At 45.2% G+C, this 24,971-nt stretch overlaps 1 protein-coding gene across 8 annotated transcripts in view; it reads left to right on the top strand.

The window, feature by feature from the left end:
- The window catches only part of LOC127616583 (receptor-type tyrosine-protein phosphatase mu-like), a 136,523-nt gene that overhangs the window by 55,501 nt on the left and 56,051 nt on the right, over nt 1-24,971 (top strand). For all 8 annotated transcript variants that reach the window (XM_052088252.1, XM_052088257.1, XM_052088255.1 and 5 more), the window contains exons 7-11: nt 3,624-3,917; nt 17,214-17,522; nt 18,508-18,617; nt 22,436-22,637; nt 22,789-22,891. In XM_052088252.1, the coding sequence (XP_051944212.1) occupies nt 3,624-3,917; nt 17,214-17,522; nt 18,508-18,617; nt 22,436-22,637; nt 22,789-22,891 (1,018 nt within the window). The remainder of the gene's footprint in view (nt 1-3,623; nt 3,918-17,213; nt 17,523-18,507; nt 18,618-22,435; nt 22,638-22,788; nt 22,892-24,971) is intronic.

Raw genomic sequence — 24,971 nt, 5'->3', positions numbered from 1 at the left:
AATTTAGAGTGTTCAATCAGCCTGCCACGCATGTTTTTGGAATGTGGGAGGAAACCGGAGCACCCGGAGAAAACCCACGCAGGCCCGGGGAGAACATGCAAACTCCACGCAGGGAGGCCGGAGCTGGAATCGAACCCGGTACCTCTGCACTGTGAAGCCGACGTGCTAACCACTGGACTACCGGGCCGCCCCGACTTGTAAATCCTCCCTTAAATGTGTATGGGAGTGACCACAGTTAAGTGCGAGTGTGGATTTTTCATCCCGCCTCATTACAATACGCCGCCTTGGTCAACAGGAGGAGAATGACCGCTTGATTATCCTTGATAATCACTCCTGATTTTCATGCCAGTTTTATGTGGAAGTACGCGCGCCATATGGATCGGCCCGCTTGAACCTTCCTCCCTTTTTCCATCCTGGTGATAGGCTCTCCCGTAGTGATTCTGAAAGGGACGATAATTATTCTCCCCGTCTAGACCCGGGCTCCTTTTCCTCGGGTTCACGGAAGTCCAGCTGAGCATTCTGGCCCGTGTCGGCGCTAATGAGAACAGCCACCGAGAACAGGGACAGGGGGGCATAATCGAAATCGAAGCCAGATTCGTCAGTTGTCTTCTCAGAGGCGATCGATTGTCTTTTCCAGCTCGGTTAGGAGCGTAACGAGGACCTTTCCCATTTTAACAAGAGAGGAGGCAGCTCTCGGTTCAAAAAAATGAAAGCAGGATAATAACATAATAATAACATAATAATAACTTAATAATATAATAATATTGTTATTATTACGATCAATCAACAGGACAGTGACACAGCTGCTTTGCACATCGACTGTTGCATACTACTACTACTACTGTTATTGGAATTCAGTGAATTTTGGGGGGGGGGTGAAATGCAGGAATAGGATGACATTAAAAAAAAATCATATTATGTCAATAAAAGTTGCTTTAAAATGATTCATAACCACAAACAATGTCACTGAGAAATGTAAAATTTGCGCTGCAGTCGTCGTCCAGCTTGCGCATAATATGGTTTATTTTCACACATTCGACACGTATGTAGGCTAAGAATTTGTTAGTCCGCAGATGCTGCATTCGAGGAGGACGCAGCTGTCGCCTTTCCGCTCGGCCGTGTGGTCAAACATCGCGACGGCAGCTGCTCGCCGACCCCCGCGTTTAGCCGCCCGTGTCGCACGCCCACCGTCGGCCGTCTCCAAGCCGACGCGCGGTCGAAAAAGCAAGTCATTAATACCCCTCACGTGTGCTCGCGCCCGAGCGTATTTCACGCCGTTAATCTGTCATTTTCAACACGCCAGGCTTAGTGCACCTACATGCTTTCATCACCGTAAGCTACTTGCGCTTTTGTGGAGCGGCGGACAAAGCTTGCGGCACCTCTGTCAGGATGGCAGGAAACATTTGGGAAAGGCAGCCGGAGTTTGGGGTTTGACCCGCGTTGGGGTTCAATTTATACCATGCGATACTCATTCGACCGTCTCGCCTAGCCTTGTTTTCTTTTGCGAGTCTGTTAAAGGTTTTGTCAAATCCCGCCCAAGGAGCCAATCGCGCATTATCGAGACGACACCCAACGATTTAAAATTTGTTTTTGAAAGCATGTGAGCAGAAGGCCTGCACCATTTATGTCTGGGATGTTGAAAGGGATGGCGTGGTTTAAAAAGACTCAGACATGTAAAGACATCTGACCCGAAAACCCACCAAAACAAAGACGGACTCGAACACCTCCGACAGTCTGCTCCCTAAGCTGGTTGGCTCGAGGTGATGTTGGACAGCTTGGATTAGACGCAGTTTAGGGACCCGTGACTTGAGGTCAGTGTGAGCAAACCATCTGCTTCCTATGAGGGACAACCTCCACCGGCCAAACTCTGTGATGACTCCGTGGGAGATCATCCTCGAGGATTCTACTCGAGGATGTGGAAGATTTTTAAGTATGCAAATGAGAGTTGAGACCTGGGAAAAAAAATGCATGCAATTTCTTACGACGCGGTTAGACGCAGTTCATTAGTTTTATAGAACATTAAATGCAATTTAAATATGACATTCAATTGTGTCGAACATTAAATGTAATGTAAATTTGGTGCACTGATTGTTCAGTACAGAACATTAAATACAGTGGTACCTCTATTTCGGAATTAATTGGTTCTGGAAAAAAAAATTTTGACTTGAAAATTTTGTAAGTAAAGACGCGTTTTCCATGCAAATGCCCTAATCCGTTCCGAGCCCCCCAAAATTCAGACATAAATATTTTATGAAGGATAAAAATGCATCAAAATGCGTAAAAAAATACATGTTACAATTAGATTATTGATCAATAAATGAGGTTTCTGCATAATGTAAAAACAGAATAGAGCAAATAATTAAAAATGATGGTCATTTAAATTTTAACTGCATCCTCATTGTTTTTTTTGCCCTCTTCAGTACATGTTCTCTCTCAGAAGTGGTTTGTAAAAAATTGATCCAAGGACGTTTGCTTTTGTCAGCTTTTAACAATCCTTCGAAAATGTCCAAGGCAAACATCAGCATAATGAGCGATCGCCTGACTGGTGAACACTTTTTCTTGGTGATTCACATTTACGTAAAATAAGAGATAAAAAAAATCTCTACATTATGTATAGTTGTCTAGAAAATTGAATATGATATGTTGGCACATTAAAATGCCAGAAATAGATGAAAGAACCTGTGCTGGGATGTGCAGAAGGCTCATTAAGGCCGAGATGCCATAAGGTTTAAAACAGATTAAACAAATATTTGGAATGCGATGGAGGAAAAGGTCACTGTCAAAGTCGTCATATGTTTACTACCACGTCTTTCACACAAAAACCGACAGAGTTTGATATTTCCGTGATGGCTGAAATAATTGTCCGGCAGCGGTAATTGCTTCCATCACAACAGGGTGGGAGAAATTAATTTGAACTTGACACTCCAGTTCCGGCTTTGCGGCATACCTTTACACGTTGGTTGCGGCACGCCTTTGTTGTGGTTTTGACACGAGCTCCAAAGGCGTTAAATGGCAGCGTGTGGTGTGGCGTATAACATTTAATCTATATATATTTTTTAAAAAACCCAACTATTTTGACACAAAAAGGAAGGAGAAGTGAGCATAAGGTGCACCCACCCTTGCCCCGGCACAGCTGAATCCACTAACAGGCAGACGGTGTCGAGCCCGTTAAGATTCTGATCCTACCTCCAAAGGGCGAAAGCTTTTCAGTGTCTGTTAAGTATTAAATTGGACAGCAGAAATAGCTTTCAACGCAACAAGGCCCAAGAAGGGTGTGTCAGGAGTTAAACTTTTCACCTTTGTCCCAGTTTTCCAGTCTCCTACCCCTGTTCTGGTTCTGGTACTACCTGTCGAGGTTTAAAATTGGTCAACAAGAATTCCTTTCAAAGCGCTGGGGCGAAAGAAGACAGACTTGGGTTAAAATTTGACTGCTGTTCAACCTATCCATCCTCTGTTAATTCTGTCTTCCAGAGCCAATACTAACTCCAAAGGAGGAATGTTTTCAGTGTCTGGTGTGAAGTATAAAATAGTTGTAGGATAGTAACAAATGCCTTTGGTGAAAAAGGGTGAATGGAGTGAAGATGGTCATCAAATATCCAACTAAAACCCTTTTACCCCTCTAGAGCCTCCGGTGCCCATCGCGCCGCCACAGCTGACCGCCGTGGGTGCCACTTACCTGTGGATCCAACTCAACGCCAATTCCATCAACGGCGACGGCCCCATCGTTGACCGGGAGGTTGAATACCGCACTGTGTCGGGCACCATGTACGACCTGCAGCCTGTTGACAAAACCACGCATAAAATCGGACACCTGGACCCTGACACTGAATACGAGATCAGCGTTCTGCTCACCAGGCCTCTGGAGGGTGGCACCGGTGCACCCGGACCACCGCTGAGGGCGCGGACCAAATGTGCCGGTGAGTTTACATTCCTGTAACTGTCACTTTGTGAGAATGTTTGTCTGATTATTTGGCAAAGACTTGTACGGGGTTGTCTCGCTATAGGTCATACATAAAGTGGCTACCTATGAGAGGCTGATGTAAGGATGTAACTAGTCCGTTTTTGTCTCCACTCTGTTAAAACTTTGCGAAAGATGCTGCCGTTTCTCGCAAGGCTGTAGCCTACATGAAGTGGCAAACTGCTTAATAGTTAGCGCAGTAAACTCATGGCTTTCTGTCTTTACTCAGTCAAAAAAAAAACGGGATGTATGCTAACATCTCCGAAGTGGCTAGTTAGTTAGCAGCTAATAAAAAATTGTGTTGTACACTGATGTCTTGGGCCTGGTCGTCCATTTGCAGTTCAATGGCTCTCATGACTAGCTAGTTAGCACTTTGTCAAACACTTGTGACATACTGATGTTTTGTTGAAGTCACCAGTTTGATGTGACTGACCACAAACTCCATCCGCTCCCTCCGAGCGAGGTCCGAAACCTGATTAAAAAGCAAATTCCCTCCCACATCGCCTTTGACGCCAAACCCCAAAACAAGCAGATGAGGCCGACTCCCACGTGGCGCGGCCCGGCCAGATGGGAGCAAAGTCACTGGCGTGATAGATGTGGAGTCTGAGCAGGTGTTTGGAGTCAGCGTGGATGTAGTGTACTGCCACAAAAGAGGTCACAAGGCTGAGTACAAGGAAAGAGTCTTTTTCCGTGGGGGTAGCTGTATGTCAAAAATCGCCTTTTCTGGTTGACATTGAGTGCATCTTCACTCAGTCAAAACCTTTTATATTCACTTCTCATGTGAAGTTGTACATAATCAGTTCAAAAGCTGAGATGGCTAGCTAGTTAAGGACTAACATAAGTAACTCATGTAGGCGTGAAATCTTCAACAGTCAAAAAACTCGGGATGCCAACAAATCCTTATTTTTCACGACACAAACACCACACTCGGTGTAATTCTTCATGTACTGTCATTTACAAAAAAACAATCCGCCCCGTCAAGAGCGTAAATCAAAATCAAGCACTTTGCCAAGCGCTCACCGCCTCCCCACTCAGGAGACGCGTGAAATCTGAGATAAAGCTTTTATGGGTGGGGCTGAAAAACGGCGAATAAATCGCATGTCGGCTGGCCTGTTTGGGGAGATGTTATGAGCGACGCGAGCCGACTGAATGAGAGCTTTCGAGCGAGCGAGGGGAGCGCAACATCCATAATTTAGCAAAAAGCATGGCGGGAGAGGCAGGGGTGGTTAAAAAAAAAAATCTGAAAAATTACAGCAGATAGCACATGAATAATTAAAGGGGGTGAATGGAAAACATTTAAAGACCTTGAGAAGCTCTTCTGTTTGAATTTATAAATATGAGGAGATGGCACCAAGGAGTGCCAATAAATTAATGCTACTTGAGTTCTCCGGTGGCTCCCGAGTTGAGCTGACACACCAGCTGCCGTGATGAGTTTTATTTAGCAAGCATGATTGGAAAGAAGCTAGCAAGAATGTGTACCATCTTACTTGACGGCAGACCTGAAAAAGATGTAATGTGCATACTCGGTTAGTCGTTGGCTTTAATCATTCTTTAGTAATTCTCATAAATGTGCTTGAGATGTTCCTAAATGTTTGCACAGTAAATCCACAATTGTCCTTGTAGTTTACAATTTTATTCTTGGCCAAATGACAGACAAATGGTTTTTAAAAAATCATTTTCAAATGTTAGCATGTTTAGGCTCCCGGACTAGCCAAAACAACATTGATGCTATCTATTTTTCAAATCCCAACTTATGTCACTTCCTATCAGGATTTCATATAAATTAATGAAAAACAACCACTTGAAACATCCAGGCAGAGAACTGGGGTCTAACAAAATGTGTATTTGTAAGAACTGAAAACAAACACTGTGCACCTCAGGCTTTGACTAGCGGATGTGACAGTTAGTTATAAAGCTTTTGGCAGTGTGACAGTGTGACACACTAACAAAAATTCCTCATAAGAAAAAAAAACAGATAACTGACGTTCTTTCCGAAAATAATGACGTTGACCCCCACCCCCCGCCCCAAAAAAACATGTTACACGTAGGTTTAAAAGGTGCATAACTTTCTTAAAAAGAACACCAACTATTGATTACAGAAGGATGCTAACTAAGCTAAAAGCTATGATGGCCAGTCCCTCCCACCCCCTCCAGCCCGCCCTGACAGCACTTGGTAGCTCCTTCAGCCAGAGACTGTTACACCCGCGCTGCAAGAAGGAGAGATACCGACGCTCGTTCCTACCGACTGCTGTCAGGCTGATGAATAAAAAATAACAATCATAATAATAATAATAATTTTTATCCATTTGTGTTCATATTGTATTTAATTGAAAGATGTTTGTTGTTTTTTTTTCTTTCTCCTTTCTTCTTTCTACATACATTCTTCCTGCTGGAGGCTGTAAATTTCCCCATTGTGGGACGAATAAAGGATCTCTTATCTTATCTTATCTTGATGTTGCCCTTTCCTAAAAGGAAAAGCTTGATTCAAGTGAGTTCAACTGTGAGTTTGACAACAAGGTATGCACAGAAACGTGATATTTCCCATAATGTTACCTTCCATAGAAACCATTTAAAAACGTTTTTGAGACCAGCTGAAGTGTTTCTGGTCCCTGGATTGCAAATGTCAACAACTTAATCCATTGAGTGTCGTACATGTGCTTGCCTGGGTCCCTCAGCTTCCAGTCAACAGACGAGTTGGTGTCTGAAGAGGAGGGAAGTAACAATAAGGCTAGAGTCTATACCGTTTGCTCTCCTCTGCCGCTTGTTTGAAGATGCGTCCTTGAGTTATGCGCAAATCGCCTTTTTGCAGAACCGACATTATAGGAGCCCAGTTCTCCTTTCTACTTCTTTACTGGCTGATAATAGTTAGAAAAAAGAGACTTTTGTCGTCCTCCCACAACCTCCTACAGAACTCAATCTCGCCAGCTTTTTTTTTTTTTTGTTGCCAGGGCCAATAAATTATGAGGGTCTTTTCAACTCACCTCGCCAACGTGATGTCACATGGCCGCTCCACATTGTACGTGGATGCATGTGCTCTCAGACGCGACGCGTTGAGGAGGCTTTTCATTCAGGGCATCGTTAATTAGACACGTCTCACCGGGCAGACAACAAGGAGATGGATGGAGTTCATCTCCAACCTTTACACGGCAAGGCAGACTTTGGCTGCTTTCACGCTTGCGGTTCGTTTTCTCTGCTCCAAATCAGTCAATGAGTTTGTCAACATTTGTGTTGCGTGTTCACGCGGTAAAACAGTTCAAGCCTTTCAAAACGTTTTTCAACGACGCTTCCTATTGTCTTCAAATTAGCGGACATTTCGCTGCTCCATGTGGTCTTGGCCGCATATGGTGGCAGTATAAAAATCGACTCTCACAAAGTAAGCTGCAATAATATTCTCGTGGACCTTCGCTATTCGCCGCAGCTGGGGATATGGCCAACCTGCAAAGAGCGAAAAGCGGCCGATAATTGTCGCCTACTGAACTGCATTGGGGGAATGTAAATTTAACCACACTTCAATAAAACATCTCCGGTTTGCATTTTCCTCAAAAAGTGTGCGTGGGGGTAACCCCCCCCCCCCCCTAAAAAGTATACTTGGAGCGAATTCTACACCAAGTCTGAAAAGACATTTAAAAACGTCTTTGGGATTGAATGAGTTAACAACTGTTAGCCCATCAATGGCTTTGTGCATTGTTTGTTAGCATTAAGCTAAACAGACTTTAAGAAGTTGTGAGTTTGTGTTAAATACACAAGATCATTCACTTTTGGTTTGACTGTAAACTTCGACCGGGAGTGGCAATAACACAACTTGAAGCCTCTTCTTTTGATGAAGTGTTTACAATCTGCCCAAGTGTCACCATACGGCGATGGCCTGTATCTTGAAAAACCGAATTGGGTCACTGAAGACACCGCTGTATATTATATAGCTATTTTGTATTTGTGAGGTTTTATGTTTGCCGCTACTGGGACTCAACAACACAACTCCACTGCAATGTTGTTAAAAGTTTAATACGCCTCCTCGCTCGGGGCTGGAAATGGTTTCCTCCACGCGACGACGGCCCCTCGACAGTGTTGCCGAAAAAAGTGTGAGTTACCACCCCGGGTGCTGCTTTGCCGGGGCCACCGCCTGATCATTTGTGGAGAGAGGGCTTGTTAAACTTCACAGGAAAATGGAGGCGAGAGTGCTATTGCCAAATGCTGAAAAATGGAGGCATTTGGAAAACGTTAGCAAGCTGTGAAATCTGTGCACTTAAGCGAGGAGGATAACAAGAATAAAATACTCGTGCAAACCCTTGAAAGGGAAGAAAAGAAGAGTGGCAGACAACAATGGCGCGGGCCCCCGCTTTAGAGGTGAAACCTCTCAAGGCCGCCCTGCTTAGTGAATGTTGGATGTCCTTGCCCTGGCATTCAAGCGTCCCATTTATTTTTTATTTCTTTTTTTGTCCTGACAAACATTGCTCAATTTGCAAAGCGACAGATGCGGCCCCGCAGATTTTCATTAGCGCGTCCCAGATGAGCAAAAGGGAGAGCGAGGAAGCGTCCCGTCCTGTCTTGGGCCGCTGTGATGTATCGTACCCCACCCTGCCAGTCCTAACCGCTCAATTAGGAGCCGAGGCTGACGCTAGGCCCTGTCAGGGAGAGAAGCCGGACGAGATCAAGAGCCGCTTCCTCGGCAGCCGGCGTCATCCATCTTGCGCCGTTTGACTGGCGGCCCGGCCGACGGGCTTCGCGGGGCGGCTCAGGTTGGGGCCATCCATCCCGATCTGTCCCGACTAAACATGAATAATCTCGTGACCTTCAGCGCCTGAGAGAAGGCAACCAAATCTCATTTTTGCGCGGACACCAAAATAGTGTTGCAGCTTCTTAAAAATGATGACGTGAGGAGTGTCGTGCCCCGCCACCCGCCCCAGTGCAACATGGGAATTTTGTTGGCTAATTTGTAAAATGTCATGGAAGCAATTCTCTAAGGTAGTGATTTGCAACCGCTGTTCGTTTATCAGGGTTGCTGCGGGAAAAGATCCGAGTTTTCTTGATCAGTCCAAAAATCATCTCCTACAAATAATGTAGCTTTGCTCATCAAAGCTATGTCAGTGACGTATAGTGACAGCAGAACACTAAAATGCTCTTCCCCTCGATAGCAGAAAGTGCGGTACAACTAAACCGCGTATTCACTTGTAGATTTTCATGTCTTAAAAAAGGCCCAGATTTCGCATGACATCAATATGTAGCACCTCGGGTTAAAATTAAAATTGAATGCCGTGTCGATCCTGGATGACGACAGAAAATATTTACCCTGGTGAAAAGTGATCGATGTTTGCCGCGAGTATCCGAGAGATGTTTGACAAGTTGCCGTGCGCAAAACAGAGGCGTCAAGCTGTTTAATGTCACTCCCTGTCAAGTTTTCGTTTCCTGTCCAAGTAAACATCAAACAAAGAGATCCACACTTTGTCTATTTAAAACAACCACATTGTGTTGTCTTGAAAAAAAAAAAGTTAGCTCAGGTGCTAACATACAATGCAAAACGCCATAAATGATTCACATTAATGTCGTGTTAATACATTTGATTGATCTCGATTGATTTTTCAGCCCAAAATAGGGGTGGGACAAAATAGATGAATAATCCCTGTGCCGCAAAGTCACTGATATGGTGACGCGTGTCGTGTCAAAACAAGACTTGAGGTCCATTTCGATTGTTTTGAAGGCAGACAATCAGCCATCCATTGCCACCTTCACAGTTTAGTGGTGAGTGGAATGAGGGGGACGGCTCATCAGATAGCTCAGGCCCCCACCTCCCCGGCCCACCCCCCCATCACCCCCATCCTCCAAACACCTCCGCCAACCTCAGTCAGGGTGGCAGTGTCATTTATCAGCGGGCCTATAAAAAAAGGACTTGATAGAGTGAGGAGCGGCTGGCACCATTCAATAAATCCTGGTGATTATCCCCGCCCTCAAGGTGTACCGCCCAGCCTCTGTGTGTATATGGATATTGTATATAGGTGTGCGGGCGGGGTGTACTGCCCCCCCCAACCCCCCACCCTCCCTGAACCGCCGAGCATTTGTCTTTGACTTGGTAATGGATGTAGAGGCTGATGTAAGAGCCGCGCAGGAACACATGCGCCGCCTTCCTAAATGCCATCTGTTAGAAGACATGCACGCCTGTCAGGCTGAATGAAGGCTTGCACTTGTTGCCATTGATGCCAACACAAACCTTGTCCTTGGGGGAGACAATCAAACACAGTTCAGTGAATCCTGCAATGGGGAAATGGGGGTTGTGTATCAATACGGTAAAACGGGGGTGTTCAGACTTTTTGGTGACTTTTAGTTCCAGATTCAGAACTAAAAGTTGCCCTTCGTTTTTGTTTTTTTCTGTTTCATTTTTTGACTGGTGCGACTTCTACTAGCAACTTATAAGCAGAAAAATACGGTAAGCAGAGCAGCCGTACTTGTGTATCGCTATTGTACAACCACTGAATTTGGGATAAGTTATCCCACTTCGATGTATCTTAACAAATGAAATGATGCACCCCAATGTTGATATTTGGTCTCGGCCCCAGTTAAAAAAAAACGACCTTTGCATCACGTTACTGTTTCATAAAAGAAAGAAAATCACATCATATGATATTTTCATCCACGTAAGCATTCGTGACTTCCATTTCGTCACCCCCCCTACCCCACCCGCCTGAGCCTCTTCTTGAGCACTCGAAGACAGGTGATGGGTGCTCTGATTGTCGGTTATCGCAGGCTATCATCGTGTCTCGCTTCTGTGGGATATGAAAAGGATTTCCTGAGTGTTCAAGCCGTGTCATTACCTCAATAGCCACCGCTGCTACCACCGCAGTGCAATAGAATCTGCAAAGCCTTTCTTTGGGGGGAGTGGGGGTCATTAGATGTTTTTTTTTTTAAACATTTATTCATATTCACCAAAGGCGATGGAAAAAAAAAAACTGACAGAGATTTAATGTTGCCCATCCACATGTTTTCTGCTCCTGCCAGGATGCAAAATCCCTCCAATTTCTTTTCTCCCTCCCCATCGGCAAGCCACATGCACACTCGTCTTCTAGTTCACATATCCTATCAGTATTGATACACACATTTCATATGTTGTTCATCTTTAGCCAGGAGTGGAACAAACAATCGCTATGTTGTCACTAATAAGTACACTCCAGTCGTACATAATCCTTGTATGGTAATATATCGTATCAAAGTAACGATACACGTGTTATATCTTGTTATCGTCGCTTGATGGAAAGCAATGAATCACATCCTGTCCCGTTACAATACAGTATCAATCGAGAAACTCTGATCTATTTTAATTCGCGGCAGGGAGAAATATCAAAAGAGACATTTCTGCTCTTCTGTTTTGCATTGTATCGTGTCGTATTTCAGTAGACGCAAACAGCACGTCGTTACTCTAGCAACAAGATAGCGACTAGCCTCGGAGCTGTTGTCTCGACTCCACACTGTTGTCTAATCACCGGCAAAGTGTTCTCATCCTTGTTTGGGAGTCGACGGCGTCTCTGCCCTTAATCGATGCGGATCCGATAAAGACTCTGTGTGCTTGTGGCGCCCGAGGATGATCTGATAAGCTAATTGCTCTTCCGTTCAACAGCCAGGCAGAACCAGATGCTACGCTGAGAGCGCTTTAAGTTCACTAGCGGCAAAGATCCGTGAAAGAAATGATTTTTTTTTTCCTTCTTCAATTTTAATTTTACCTGTGTCATCACATTTAAAGCTTTGTCGTGCTTTCAAACAGGTGCGCAAACTTGCGCGGTTGGGGAATTGTTTGACAAGGGTGAGCTAACGCGCCGCTAATTTGTGACAAACGCGATTCAAATGTCATACCATAATGATGATGATGATAGCGATGAGGGAGGGGGAATGTAAATGCCAAATTCAAATGATTCACTTCTTTCAGCGGCGCGGCGGTGATATCATTTGTTCACCGGGGCTATTTTCTAAACCCGAAGATGTTCTTGTCTGTACCTTTGTGGTCTTTGTCAGAAGAAATACGATTCAGGCTATGTTGGGATGTATTCCACTCGCATTGTCAGTACTGTACTTTTACTTCGATGAAGCCTTCGGGGCTTGTATGGGATGTGAAAGAAGATTCACTGGGGGTTTTGCTACAGCATGTGCTCATGCAAAAATTGACTAGAAAATTATATCGAAGGTACACTACGATATATTTGGGGTATAATGGTAAAAATCATATTTTAGGTCACAAAATGCTAACCATAAAAAGTGGCTTCTTTGATCTAAGGAGGAACATAGTGAGGGCCACAATGAAATCAAAAATTCAAATGAAATTATGAATGAAATTCACAAACGAAGTGAATCATTTATTGAATAATTTTTCAAAAATCTGATAAAACGGCTGAAAATGTTTCTTTTTTTGGAAAGTGCTCCATAAAACTGCTAAGTTGTAAATCCTGCAAAAAGTAAACAATTCCGAAATTAATTCAAGAAATACTGTATTCAAGTAAATCAAAATTGTACACATGCGAGGAAATTTTTGAAGCATATTCGGTGACATATGACAATACATACCATTTAGAAAAATGACAAAAATAGACAAACAGTACACAAATACCTTGACAAACAGAAAGATCTAATAGACTACTACTACTCAAAATATATGGAACTTTTCAAGTCACAAAAACAGAAACCAATTTGAATAAATATTTGACCAAAATAGAACATTACATCAATTACAATAAACTGGAACAAAGTACATGTAATATAAAATATTCACCTTTTTTTTGCTGTCTAATTTAAATACACAATTATTCTGTTTAAAAAAATTCATTCATCTTCCGAACCGCTTGATCCTCCCTAAGGTCGCGGGGGGTGCTGGAGCCTATACCAGCTGTCTTCGGGCAGTAGGCGGGGGATACCCTGAATCGGTTGCCAGCCAATCACACCTAGGGACAATTTAGAGTGTTGAATCAGCCTGCCACGCATGTTTTTGGAATATGGGAGGAAACCGGAGCACCCGCAAAAAACCCACGCAGTCCCGGGGAGATAGATGGAAATAAAAATGAAAAAAAAATAGTACAATAAAGAAAAAGAAAAAAAAATGACTAAAAACAATTTGATAAATCTCAATATAAAATTGTCCACTAGCCTAATTTAAGAAGTAGTGCCACTTTGAGCTTGCTATCATGCAGTGAAAAAGAGTCAAAGTGTAAAACGCAACAAAGGAAAAAATGGAATTCAAAAGCGTCTGATCGCGGTGAGTCGAGCAGAAAATGCAAGTTTTAAGCCCCTTTATTTGCGGAACTATCTGGAGGCTGCACTCAGGCGGGCCAAAAGGGACGCGCTTAACGGCGGCAAAATTGCACGGTGGCCGGCCACACAAATCAAATTAACGCTTTGAGGAAGAGGGCGGTAAATAAATAAATAAAGGGAAGAAAGCGGCAACGTGTGAATCTCAAGCCGACAAGCCCGGGCTCCGTGATTTGTGCGGGGTGTCACACTTGCATCTAGGTGGAACGCCTCTGATAAATGGGCCCGTGTGTCAACAAACTGCAGACATGGAGAAAATATCACAAGAGCTGAACGTTTGCTTTTCGGTGTCAAGAGAGCTATTAGCCGTGTTCTGAACAACTTGTGCGACGGCACTCGGCATGATGTCAACACAATCACGACAGGCCGCAACTAACCGTTATTTTAATAATCGATGAGTCTATTATTTTGTCGATTCATCAATGAATCGGATTGAAAAATATGTTTCATTTTCATCCCTTTCTTAAAAGATAACAGGACAATATTTCATGCTGACAGTGAGAAATTGAAGAAAAAAATGCTCAAATATTAGATGAAATATGAAATCATGATTGGGATTTTTTTCAAATCGATAAAGAAAAATGCAAAAAAAAAAAACCTAAATGAAAAAGTGCCTTGAGTTACGAGTGACCCGATGTTTTTAAAGCTGCAAACACATTAAAAGTACATTAAGTGAATTGATAAATGCGAGCAAAGTTTCTATTCATTCATTCATTCATCTTCCGTACCGCTTGATCCTCACTAGGGTCGCGGGGGGTGCTGGAGCCCATCCCAGCCGTCTCCGGGCAGTAGGCGGGGGACACCCTGAATCGGTTGCCAGCCAATCGCAGGGCACACAGAAACGAACAACCATTCGCACTCACACTCACACCTAGGGACAATTTAGAGTGTTCAATCAGCCTGCCACGCATGTTTTTGGAATGTGGGAGGAAACCGGAGCACCCGGAGAAAACCCACGCAGGCCCGGGGAGAACATGCAAACTCCACACAGGGAGGCCGGAGCTGGAATCGAACCCGGTACCTCTGCACTGTGAAGCCGACGTGCTAACCACTGGACTACCGGGCCGCCCGCAAAGTTTCTATTTACAGCAAAATATTTTGCAGGTTTAAGAACTTCTCGACCCCCTGCGATTGGCTGGCAACCGGTTCAGGGTGTCCCCCCGCCTACTGCCCAAAAACAGCTGGGATAGGCTCCAGGCCCCCCCCCCCCCGCGCGACCCTTCTAAACATAAGCCGATCGGAAAATGGATGCATGAAACTTTTTCAACTATTTTACTACGACTTTTTTGACATGCGTCGACACGATTTTTGCCATTCTCAATGGCCGCGCTGTCAGCGAGCCCAGATTCGGCGTCTTGGACGCTACAAGTGAGTCCGTCTCCAACCAGACCCCAGCCAATCGTCACATGATCCGGTTAAAATTCAGTGGGACACGCAGCTGTAGTCGTTTCGGCACCACGTTTGCTAATAGACCCTTAGCTTTGCAATTAGCCAACGTAGCATGATTATAAATGATAGCCATACTTTCCCCCCCTTTCGTTACACAATACACCACATTACGATTGTGTTGGGCCACGTTCAGTCTCTAACTTCACAAGTTGGAAGGCGCCGTCATGTCACACGATACGGTAAAACGGGGGGAAAAAATCCTGACATGCCAATCGTTGAGTATGTCGCAATACATGCGCTACGACGCATCAAGGCAACTCAAAACGGGCCATAAGACGACATGTTTGTCTGGGACACTTGTGTCGGCTCAAAATTGGGCTACATTTGTGTCGTCTGAAAACGGCGGAAGTGAAACATAATTGATCAGCTTTTAGCTTAACCACCGCAATCCGGATCTTTCTCAAATATCTTGCAAAGTTTAGGCTACTGTTACTGTTCGCAGTATTGCCTTTCGCTTCAGTTTCAAACAAATTTTCAAACTGATGCATAAAATCATTGGCTCAGACATTCACCCCCACCAACCCCCCAGACAGATGTTTTTCACTATGCAGACTGGTACGTTTGCAGCGCTCCAGCTCAACGTGAACCGCCGTCACTGTGCTGCTACAGCGCCCGCAGGGTGGTAGTTTGTGAAGCTGTTTCATCTTCCCTTTCGGGAGGGAACGCATCCGCCGCTTCGCAGCTGTTGCGTCTGTCGCTCAGCCTTTCTTCGAGCGTTAGCGCCTCCCGAGCTAACGTGATGACCTCGTTTCTCCAACGTTCCCCTCGATGTTCTCCGTGTCTCGTAACTTCTCATTCCAGATGTTGCAGTGTTCCTTCCGAAGGTGTTTTTTGGCGTAGATTCCTCCACACAATCAACCGCCCGGGTACACCCTATGAATGTTAAACATGGCCGCCCACCCGATCCGCCGCCAGGGTTGCGTATCTCCAGGGGCGAATGGGAGCCGAAATGGAGCCCCTCTCTCCTCCATAATAGCTGCTAAAGTGTTAAGTTCCAGAGAAAATGGGCTGCAAATTTAACCTGGAATGGAAATTGATCCCATTATCTCAAGGCCGTCCGCCTTCACATCCTTGTCGGAGAGGCGGGACGGCAGCAAAATAGGGATTAGGAATGGAGGGGAAAGCCACGGAAAAGGCAGCGGCTAAAGCAAGAATGGTTAGAGGTGATAGGAATGGCTTGGGGGGGGGGGGGGGGGGGGGGGTCGTGTCCCATCCAGGGTACACCAACTCCTTATCATTGGGAATTAATAGCAAGAGATGGAGCAGGAAGGAAGGGTGACTGGTACTGTCCTATAGTGGAGGGACAAAATATCCATACCAGTATCGGCACAGAATCTACATACTGTCATTAAATATTGACATGCAGACTTTTTGTCATTGCTCCAGAAATCCTTTTGACTGAAGATCTCATCTCAACTGTTTACGTGCATGTGACGTGATCGATTTCCAAACTGATGTTTACGTGGCAACAGCCATTTTACAGACGTGTGATGTTCTTGGTTATATGCAAACATCACATGACTTAGGTTTGCATTTGGATCAAGAAGACACACAAACACACACACACATTGTGTATTTATGTATATACGGATGTACATGGGGCGGCCCGGTGGACTAGTGGTTAGCGTGTCGACCTCACAATGCGGAGGTCATGGCTCTGGCCTTCCTGTGTGGAGTTTGCATGTTCTCCCAGGGCCGGCGTGGGTTTTCTCTGGGTACTCCGGTTTCCTCCCACATTCCAAAAACATGCATGGCAGGCTGATTGAACACTCTAAATTGTCCCTCGGTGGTAAGCGTGAGCGTGGATGATTGTTTGTCTCTGTGTGCCCTGTGATTGGCTGGCAACTGGTTCAGGGTGTCCCCCGCCTACTACCCGAAGACAGCTGGGATAGGCTCCAGCACCCCCCGCGACCCTTGTGAGGATAAAGCGGATCGGAAAATGAATGAATGAATGTATGTACATATACCATATTGAATCGAAGAATAATTCCACTTAATCCAATGGAGGCATTCAATGACCCCTCCATGAATCCTATTGCACCCTATGTAACGTATTGAATCGTGGAGGGTCAGGGGGGGGGCACACTCCTTGTGATAATGTACCTCCAGTCCGAGTGACCTATTCCGTTTCTGCGAGGCGCCATTAATAGCCACCTGCCATTTGAAAAGATGGCGTTCTCTGAAGGGATGACGGGGCCCCCCCTGCAGAGGCCTTGCACCAGCAGCAGCGCCTCGGCGGTGGTGCTGCCGGTGCGTCGGCATGCACGCAGCGCCGCGACGGGATGTGCCTTTGCCTCTTTGCTCCCCATTGCGCTGCGCCTTTGAAACAGGAAACGCATCGGCTTCAAACGGATGAAATTTGTGTGCCAAAACGTTGAGAAAAGAGAAAAGAACAGCGGCGGAGGCTGTGCGGTCGCATACGTATCATCCATTTGCCGAAACTAATGCGCACCACCTGGCGTTTCATGAGGCCTAATTGATTGTCTGCATGTGGCCTCACACTCTCCCCTCCATCTCGTCCCCGCAGAGCCCATGCACGGGCCGCGCCGTCTGGAGGTGCTGGACGTCCAATCCAAGCAGGTGACGGTGCGCTGGGAGCCGCTAGGCTACAACGTGACGCGCTGCCACAGCTACAACCTGACGGCGCAGTACCGCTCGCGGGTGGGCGGCAAAGACGAGACCCGCGAGGAGGTGTGCTATGAGGCACAGGGCCGCGACCCGCAGCACACCATCCACAACCTGACGCCCTACACCAACCTCAGCGTCAAGCTGGTGCTGCGCAACCCAGAGGGCGTCAAGGAGAGCGCCGAGCTGGAGGTGCAGACGGATGAAGACGGTGAGCTCGAGAGCCTGTTTGGATAATCGGCGGAGTTAAATTATTATTTTTTTTTTGGTGCAACTTTTGAAGCCACGTACAACTTCCTGTCTGAGATGACACACCCCTGAAAAGAGTCCCAGAAATTAGCTACCTCAAGCAAGGCACACTTGATTGTTAATTTAGTGGCTCAAAACCAAACTTTTTAGCCACGCCTCCCTTCAGCATTACTATAGAACATAGCCCGCGGGCCGGAACCGGCCCCCAAGGAGATTCGATCCGGCCTGCGGGATAATTTAAAAGTGAAAAAAAAATGCATTAAAGACAGAATGAATATTTTAAATAAAATGCTATTCGTGGATTATCCGCTAGAGGGCGCACTGTTTTGATCACAGTAGAAGACAACATTGTTTTGATTAGGGAGGAAAACAGCAGTCTCAGTCTGTCACTGAAGTACACCTAACGCAGCAAATGATAGGAAAGTGCCAATCAATGCTTCTTAATACCAAAGCAAAGGAAATGGATGATATTTTGGTGATTTATAGCACAATATGGTATAATGTTAATGGTTCGGCCCACTTGACATCTAGCGAGTCCGTATGTGGCCCACAATGTGAAATGAGTTTGACACCCCCTCTATAGAAGCAGCCCATTGATAAACATATTGGATCAAAATTTGTAGCTAGCGAAAAAATCTACAACAATGTCACGGACCCCCGTCAACGTCCCGTCAGAGATGGCACTCGGCCTCCTTTTATTTATGTGCGCCCGCATGCCACTCATCTCCGCCATACGACATGCAGCATGCGTATCGTTATTGTCAACGACATGAAATATTCCCATTAAAATATCTTTGACTTTGGCCGTCGGCCATTTGCGTAATGGACGTCCTTGAAAAGCTCTTTGGATGATTGTCAACGGCGGGATAAATCACAGCGAAGCCAGTGCATGCCACTTTTATTCATCGGTGTCACTAATCTGTGCCGCGGGTGGGTGTCCCCCGCAGTGCCCGGCGTCGTTCCCCTGGACTCCATCCAGGGCAGCGCCTACGAGGAGAAGATTGTGGTTACGTGGCGAGAGCCGGCGCAGACATACGGCGTCATCACGCAGTATGAGGTACCCGCACATCCCCCAAAATTCATCTCAGTTCATTTTTGTCCAATTAGGCTCCAACGCATGTATTATTATTGTCGCAAATAAAATATCATCAATAAGAGGCAAGTCCACGCGTTTTATAAAACACAATTATAGTTAATAATGAAAGTTCAGTAATCTTTTTTTAATAATTTATTTTCAAAGGCGGCATTCATTCTTGTGCAAGTGCAAAAATAAGCTCACCATTCTCAATCCTTCGGCGTTAACAACAATAAGACACTCTAACCACTTGTGTCGCTAAAAAACAGTGAGACAGTCTTTTAAGTGTGATAGAAACACTCTTGTACTTGTGCAACAATAAGATAAGATAAATAATGAGGCATACGTCCAAGTGTAAAAATAAGTGATCAACCCTCAGTTATAACATGTGAAATCAAGAAGACACCCTCAAGTGTGATGCGTGAATATAAAATGCGCTTATACAAGTCCAAATATAAGCGAACCGCTTTCAACCCGAACCTGTGAAATGAAGACGCACGTACAAGTGACTGACAGTAAAAACAATACTGTGTATCAAGTCGCATTTCGCTCTTTGAACTAACAGTATTGAAAGCACGATTTCTCTCTCGCCGAGGCTGCGGTGGCGAGTCAATGTTGACTCATGACCGCTCGCCACCCTTGTGCACGCCTCCACAAGGCAAATACACACACACACACACACGGACACACACACAGATTGATCTTAACCAAGCCTTTGGTTTGGGAAGTAATTCCGCCGCCTTTCCCACAGATTGATTCCCTCTCTGGTCGGTGTTTGCTCACCGCGCTACGTTATTTTGACTGGGTTAGCGGGGGTCTCCTCTCATTGGACAAGAACGAGGATTGAGCGGCGGCGGCGATGGGGGTCTTTGTTTAGTCGAGTGGATGCAGAAACAATGTCCATAAAAAAATTAATAAATAAAAAGGAGAGAGAAAAATACACCACACGCAGCAGGTTGGCTTAATGGCTTCAAGAGCGACACTTCTCGGCTGTTTATCTTCTTTAAAATTTCATACGACACGTAAATGGGAAGTGTGTTCCCGTGCGTGCCCGTGTTTGTGTGTGTGAGATCCACTTTATGGAACATAACCGCCTCCCGGCTCTCACAACACACCACTTACTGCTACTACCCGTAAACAATAGGCTTTTTTCTTCATTTGTTCACTTGCAACCCCCCACCCCCCTCTGTTAAACCAGCTTTTAATTTCATACAATCGAGCTAACTGATTTTGCTGCCTTCTTTTCACATTCACATCCGCGTAGCGTCATTGTTTGTATATTATTATTATTATTATGATTATTGTACATGTAAATTCACCCCCATTTTAGTCATTTATTTCCTTGCTGCCAATAATGCTGCTGACTATTCTGATTAAGATGCAAATTCATATATTTCGCGCTTCCGACGTACGGCGCTTCCGATTCGTGCTTTTCACACCGACCTCCGGGTATGCATGGTATCGAATATTCATGCGCGGTTTGTGATTCGTATACTGTAAACAGAATGTATAGCTAGAGCAGATACCGTTGCTATTGATAGATTTAGAACTTTTTGTGCTGCAGTCACTGTACCGTATTTTCTACACGAAAAGGCGCACTGGACTATGAGGCGCACCTTCAACGAATGGCTTTTTTTTTCATACATTAGGCGCACCGCATTATAAGACGCAATCTACAATGCATCCACTTGATGGAGCTACGCTCAAGGAAAGGCCAACAGAACGATCAAATGTCAGTAAAACTTACTTAATAAAGCGGCGACATTCACTTCACCAACAGCAAGTTATAACATTGACTCGTTAACATTGAACTCTCTTGCCGCTGCTCTATTTCCGTGTTCAACTGCATAACCCTAACGCCTTAAGTTTGAACTCTATCAGCATGTCTCGAGCAAGGAGTCATTTTTGGGTCCAAATATTACCGCAATGACCGTACACAAGGCGCATCGGATTTTAAGGCGGGCTGTGAGCTTTTCAGAAAATGGAAGGCTTTTGAGTGTGCCTTCTACTGCGGAAAATAGGGTAGTGCCTCTGACTATTATTGCGGCTTTTCACCTTTCCATCTCTATTCAGTGAGGTAGTTTCCATTTCCATATGTGTATTCTGTCGGGTTTTTTTCCATAACATACAAGCCTGCTGGCTATTGTTCCTGGTAACAATCCCGGATCTGTTGTTCATATATTCCGGACTTGCACACAGCGTTTGAAAGTTCAATCAGCCACAAACGTAATGTCAAAAGCTTTTGTTTCCCCAACATCCCCGAAACGAGGCCAGTTATGGCGCCAACGGCGCCGTGATTGTCAGGTACGAGTTTCGCCGTCCTGCAAGTGGCAGTGGCTTTCTTTGTGTGGGTTCTGCGGGGAGGCATTAAGGCAAGTGCTTTCACTAATATCCATTCAGAATAACTCAAGTCCCCACTTCAAGAAAACACCACACGCGCCGCTCGTAAAAAGGAAAAAGCTCCATTATCATTCCAATTAAGGCACACAAAAGGGAGTTGGGAGCGCCTCATAATTTGTGTCCATCAAGTTTGGAAATGCTCGGAAGCCTTCTCTCATTTAAATCCTTTTGTCTGCGCCACCCAAGCGCATATCGCCATGTTTCAGTTTGAAATTACCCGTCACCGCCTCTCCCGACGTCCTTAATGAATGTGACAGCAGAAATAATGGAAAACATGTCGGCAAATCCCATTCCGCGTAATATTGGTTTACAATTTTTTTTTCCTCAACGCTGGGTTTCGGGATTTATGAAGCATCTCAAATGCATAAAATATAAATACGTATGCCATCATCAACACCTTAGACGCGTGCGGTGTCGGGGGAAGGGGGGATGAACAAATGGGCTGTAACCTCGCCACTTATGCTCTAAATAAACGAGTCGGGTAAAGCAATGACTTATGGCGGGGGAAAAAATGAGCAGGGAGCGATCAGCTTAGCACTTAGCGGCACCGGCTTTATTAGCCACACTTTGTCGCCATATAGGAAGCCTTTCAAGTTTTGATTGACAGTTGGAGCAGTTTTAAAAATGACACCATTTTGTAGTCCAATATAATGTGCATCGTGTAGTGGTTCGTACCCAGCGTTGTGGTGGGTATGAACGATCCTGGTTCGAATCCTGTTCACGGCATCTGCAAAGACATACTTGATTTCTGGCGGCCCGGTGGTCCAGTGGTTAGCGTGTTGACCTCACAGTTGCAGAGGTCGTGGATTCGCAGCTCTGGCCTTCCTGTGTGGAGTTTGCATGTTCTGCCTGGGCCTGCGTGGGTTTTCACCGGGTATTACGGTTTCCTCTCACAATCCAAAAACATGCATGGCAGGCTGATTGGGCACTCTAAATTGAGTCGAGGTGTGAGTGTGAGCGCGGATGGTTTTTCGTCTATGTGCCCCTGCGATTGGCTGGTGACCGGTTCAGGGTGTACCCCGCCTACTGCCCGAAGACGGCTGGGATAGGCTCCTGCACCCCCCGCGACTCTTGTGAGGATAAAGCGGAAAATGGTTGGATGGATGGAAACATGCGAAGACTAAATTGTCTTTGATTACAAATAAATGGATGGATGCTTAAATATTAAGATAAATAAATATGTTATATAAACTGTTGAAAATTCACAAAGCAGTGGAGTGCGTTTTTTTGCTCGGATTTTTTGTGTGTTCGTTTGTTTTTTCTCAATCCGACTAGATTCTCACAAGAACAGACTGAATGGTAGGAGCTGTTTTCAAGCGCAGACCCTGGAGCAGCAGCAGCAGCAGCAGCAGCAGCAGCAGCAGCACACTCTCCCCACTGAATATTCATCTCCTTCATAGATCTCCTACAAGGCGGTGAGCTCCTTCGACCCCGAGCTGGACCTCTCCAACCAGAGCGGCAAAGTGGCCAAGGCGGGCAACGAGACCACCCACGCCTTTGCGGGCCTTCACCCGGGCTCCACGTATTCCTTCACACTGCGTGCCAGCACAGCCAAGGGCTACGGCCCCGCCGTGGCCACCCAGTTCACCACCAAGATTTCAGGTCAGTTTCTATGGGCCTGTTGAATAAGTCATGGCGCGAGTTTCCAACCCCCGTTCAAGTCACGGAAGCGCAAGATTAAATTGTATGATGTTTTAATGATTATTTTCATGCTTATGCACTAATATAAACCCATCTTGGCTTCCTCCCTTAGCTCCATCCATGCCAATGTACGACCAGGAGACATCGCTAAACCAGACAGACAGCACGGTGACTGTCCTGCTGAAGCCCGCCCAGAGCAGAGGTGCTCCAGTCAGGTAGGGCAGTAAAAGCACCTACAAATACTTTAGCGAGCGTTATGACGACGCTAGGAAAATTATCAAAGGACTTGGTCCTTGGAGCTTCGAGCGTTTTGGCTTTGAAGATCAGAAATAAAACTCGGCGCAAGCTAGCTGCAGGATGTCCCGCCTCTGCGAGTCTTTTATGTTAGCGGGGCGTCTCACCCTGAACCTCGATGGGCTTCCGAGCGGCCGAGGAACTCGTTTGAACTCGTTTAGTTGGAACGTTTACAGGGCATTGTTAGCTAGCGCCTCTGTGGCGGGACTTAAGCAAAGTCATCACTTTCGTTTGCTGAAGGATAAATACCTGCTTCATCATTTTTTAAAATAGACGGTATCAGTCTATGGAACTTGCTCTAGTCGGTCTTCTGTATGTGAATGCAGCGATAACCATTTTTTAAAAGATCCAAAAGTCTTTTCATTTGTGCTCTGGACCTCTCATTAAAATAAAATTTAAAAAACAAACAAACAAAAAGGAAAGCTCCACATTTTTTTTTTTTTAGGTGTAGGTGAGCATAAAGTGATACCTGTCCTCGGTGGGCAACAATTTGAGTAAGCCTAGCTCGGCATTAAACTCTGATGAACCAGACTTTGCTGCGGGGACCGGGTGACAAATGAGTGCCCAGCAGCACAGTCCCTCTTGGGGATGCAGCAAAACTCAAGAGACTCAAAGTTGCAGTTTCGTGTCGTGACAATTTCAGTGTTTAGCGAGGCGTGCCTTCCCAGGAAGAAAGATGGCTTTTTAATCGCTTCGCAGGTACCGTCCAGGAGGACCCGCTCCGCCTGGCGTCTCTTCGGCGGGCCAATTACAAAGCTCAAATGATGACAAAGCGCGTGGTGAATTGCAACCTCCATTAATTAGCAAAGCAGGCTGCTGCTTTTGTTTACCGCCAACCCTCTAAAAATTCTTTGGAGAGGCTAACTTGAGCTGAATCATGCCAACATTTTTCTTCTTTTCTTGATTTCAGACCTTCATAATCTTTGTTCAAGCATATTCTTTGAGTGTATGAGTGTACACGCGAGTGCACCGCAGATTTTTGACACCTCGTCGGTCACGATCAGTTGTTATTCTTTGCGTAGTTTCTTTCAAATGCAAATTATTATTCTTTTCAAATGATCTCATTGTTGTTTTTTTATGTGAACTTTTTTTTCAGGTTTTTACAAAATCTAAAACAAAAAAAATATAACAAAAAAAATTCAAACTCCAGCTCATCGGACAGCAAAACCAAATGTAAATAGTGTATAAATATTTTAGTATTTTTAAAAATGTGCAGATTTAAAGCTAGAAATTATTTTTCTCTGAAATCAATAGGCAATTAAAATATATTTGTCAAAGTTCATAATATAAAACAATTTTACAAATCTTAACGTCGCCCCTCGTTGTCATGGTGAGGAAAGACATAGACTCGGCGTTGACCCTGTCGGAGAGGGCAAGCTGGATGATTTCTGGCTCATGAGACAGAACCACCCCTTGAAAACGGGCTGATTGCAGAGAAGGAAGGGGATGTAAAAGTGTTTCATCTGTTTTAGATCCTTTTTCTTTTGGCAAAACATGTCAAAGATGATTTAAGATCTCTCGGATTTATTTTTTTTTAATTGTAGGCGGGATGGGTGGGTGGGGGGGGGGGGGGCGCGTTACACTCACAAACACCCAATAACAGAAAATGACCTCGGTGAAACAGAAGACCTTGCATGTGATTTTGGAAAAGGTCTTTCATTCAGATGATGTTTAATTCCATTCTGAAATGGAACACTTTAGGAAATCACTTATAAAGCCCTCGTCAGGGAAGATGAGTGAGAGGGATTTGTTCACTTTTTGGGGGGGGGGGGGAGCGGTGATGTTTATAGCAGCAGCAGCAAAATCAGCAGAAGCATATTTGATTTGATCATGTGACACGCTGATTTGGTTATTTTAGCTGATAGCGCTGGCGGGCATCTTCGAAATGTTTTGCAGGAAGTCCGCTAGAAGATGACACGATAACGCCATGATGACTGTCCGTTAAGCATCCGCCACTCCGTCCGGATTTCGAGTCATAGCGGAGATTATCCGAGAAGAAGC

The sequence above is a fragment of the Hippocampus zosterae genome, chromosome 15, assembly GCF_025434085.1.
Source record: "Hippocampus zosterae strain Florida chromosome 15, ASM2543408v3, whole genome shotgun sequence".
Taxonomy (NCBI): Eukaryota; Metazoa; Chordata; class Actinopteri; order Syngnathiformes; family Syngnathidae; genus Hippocampus; species Hippocampus zosterae.
This window is presented reverse-complemented; position numbering and strand designations above follow the sequence as displayed.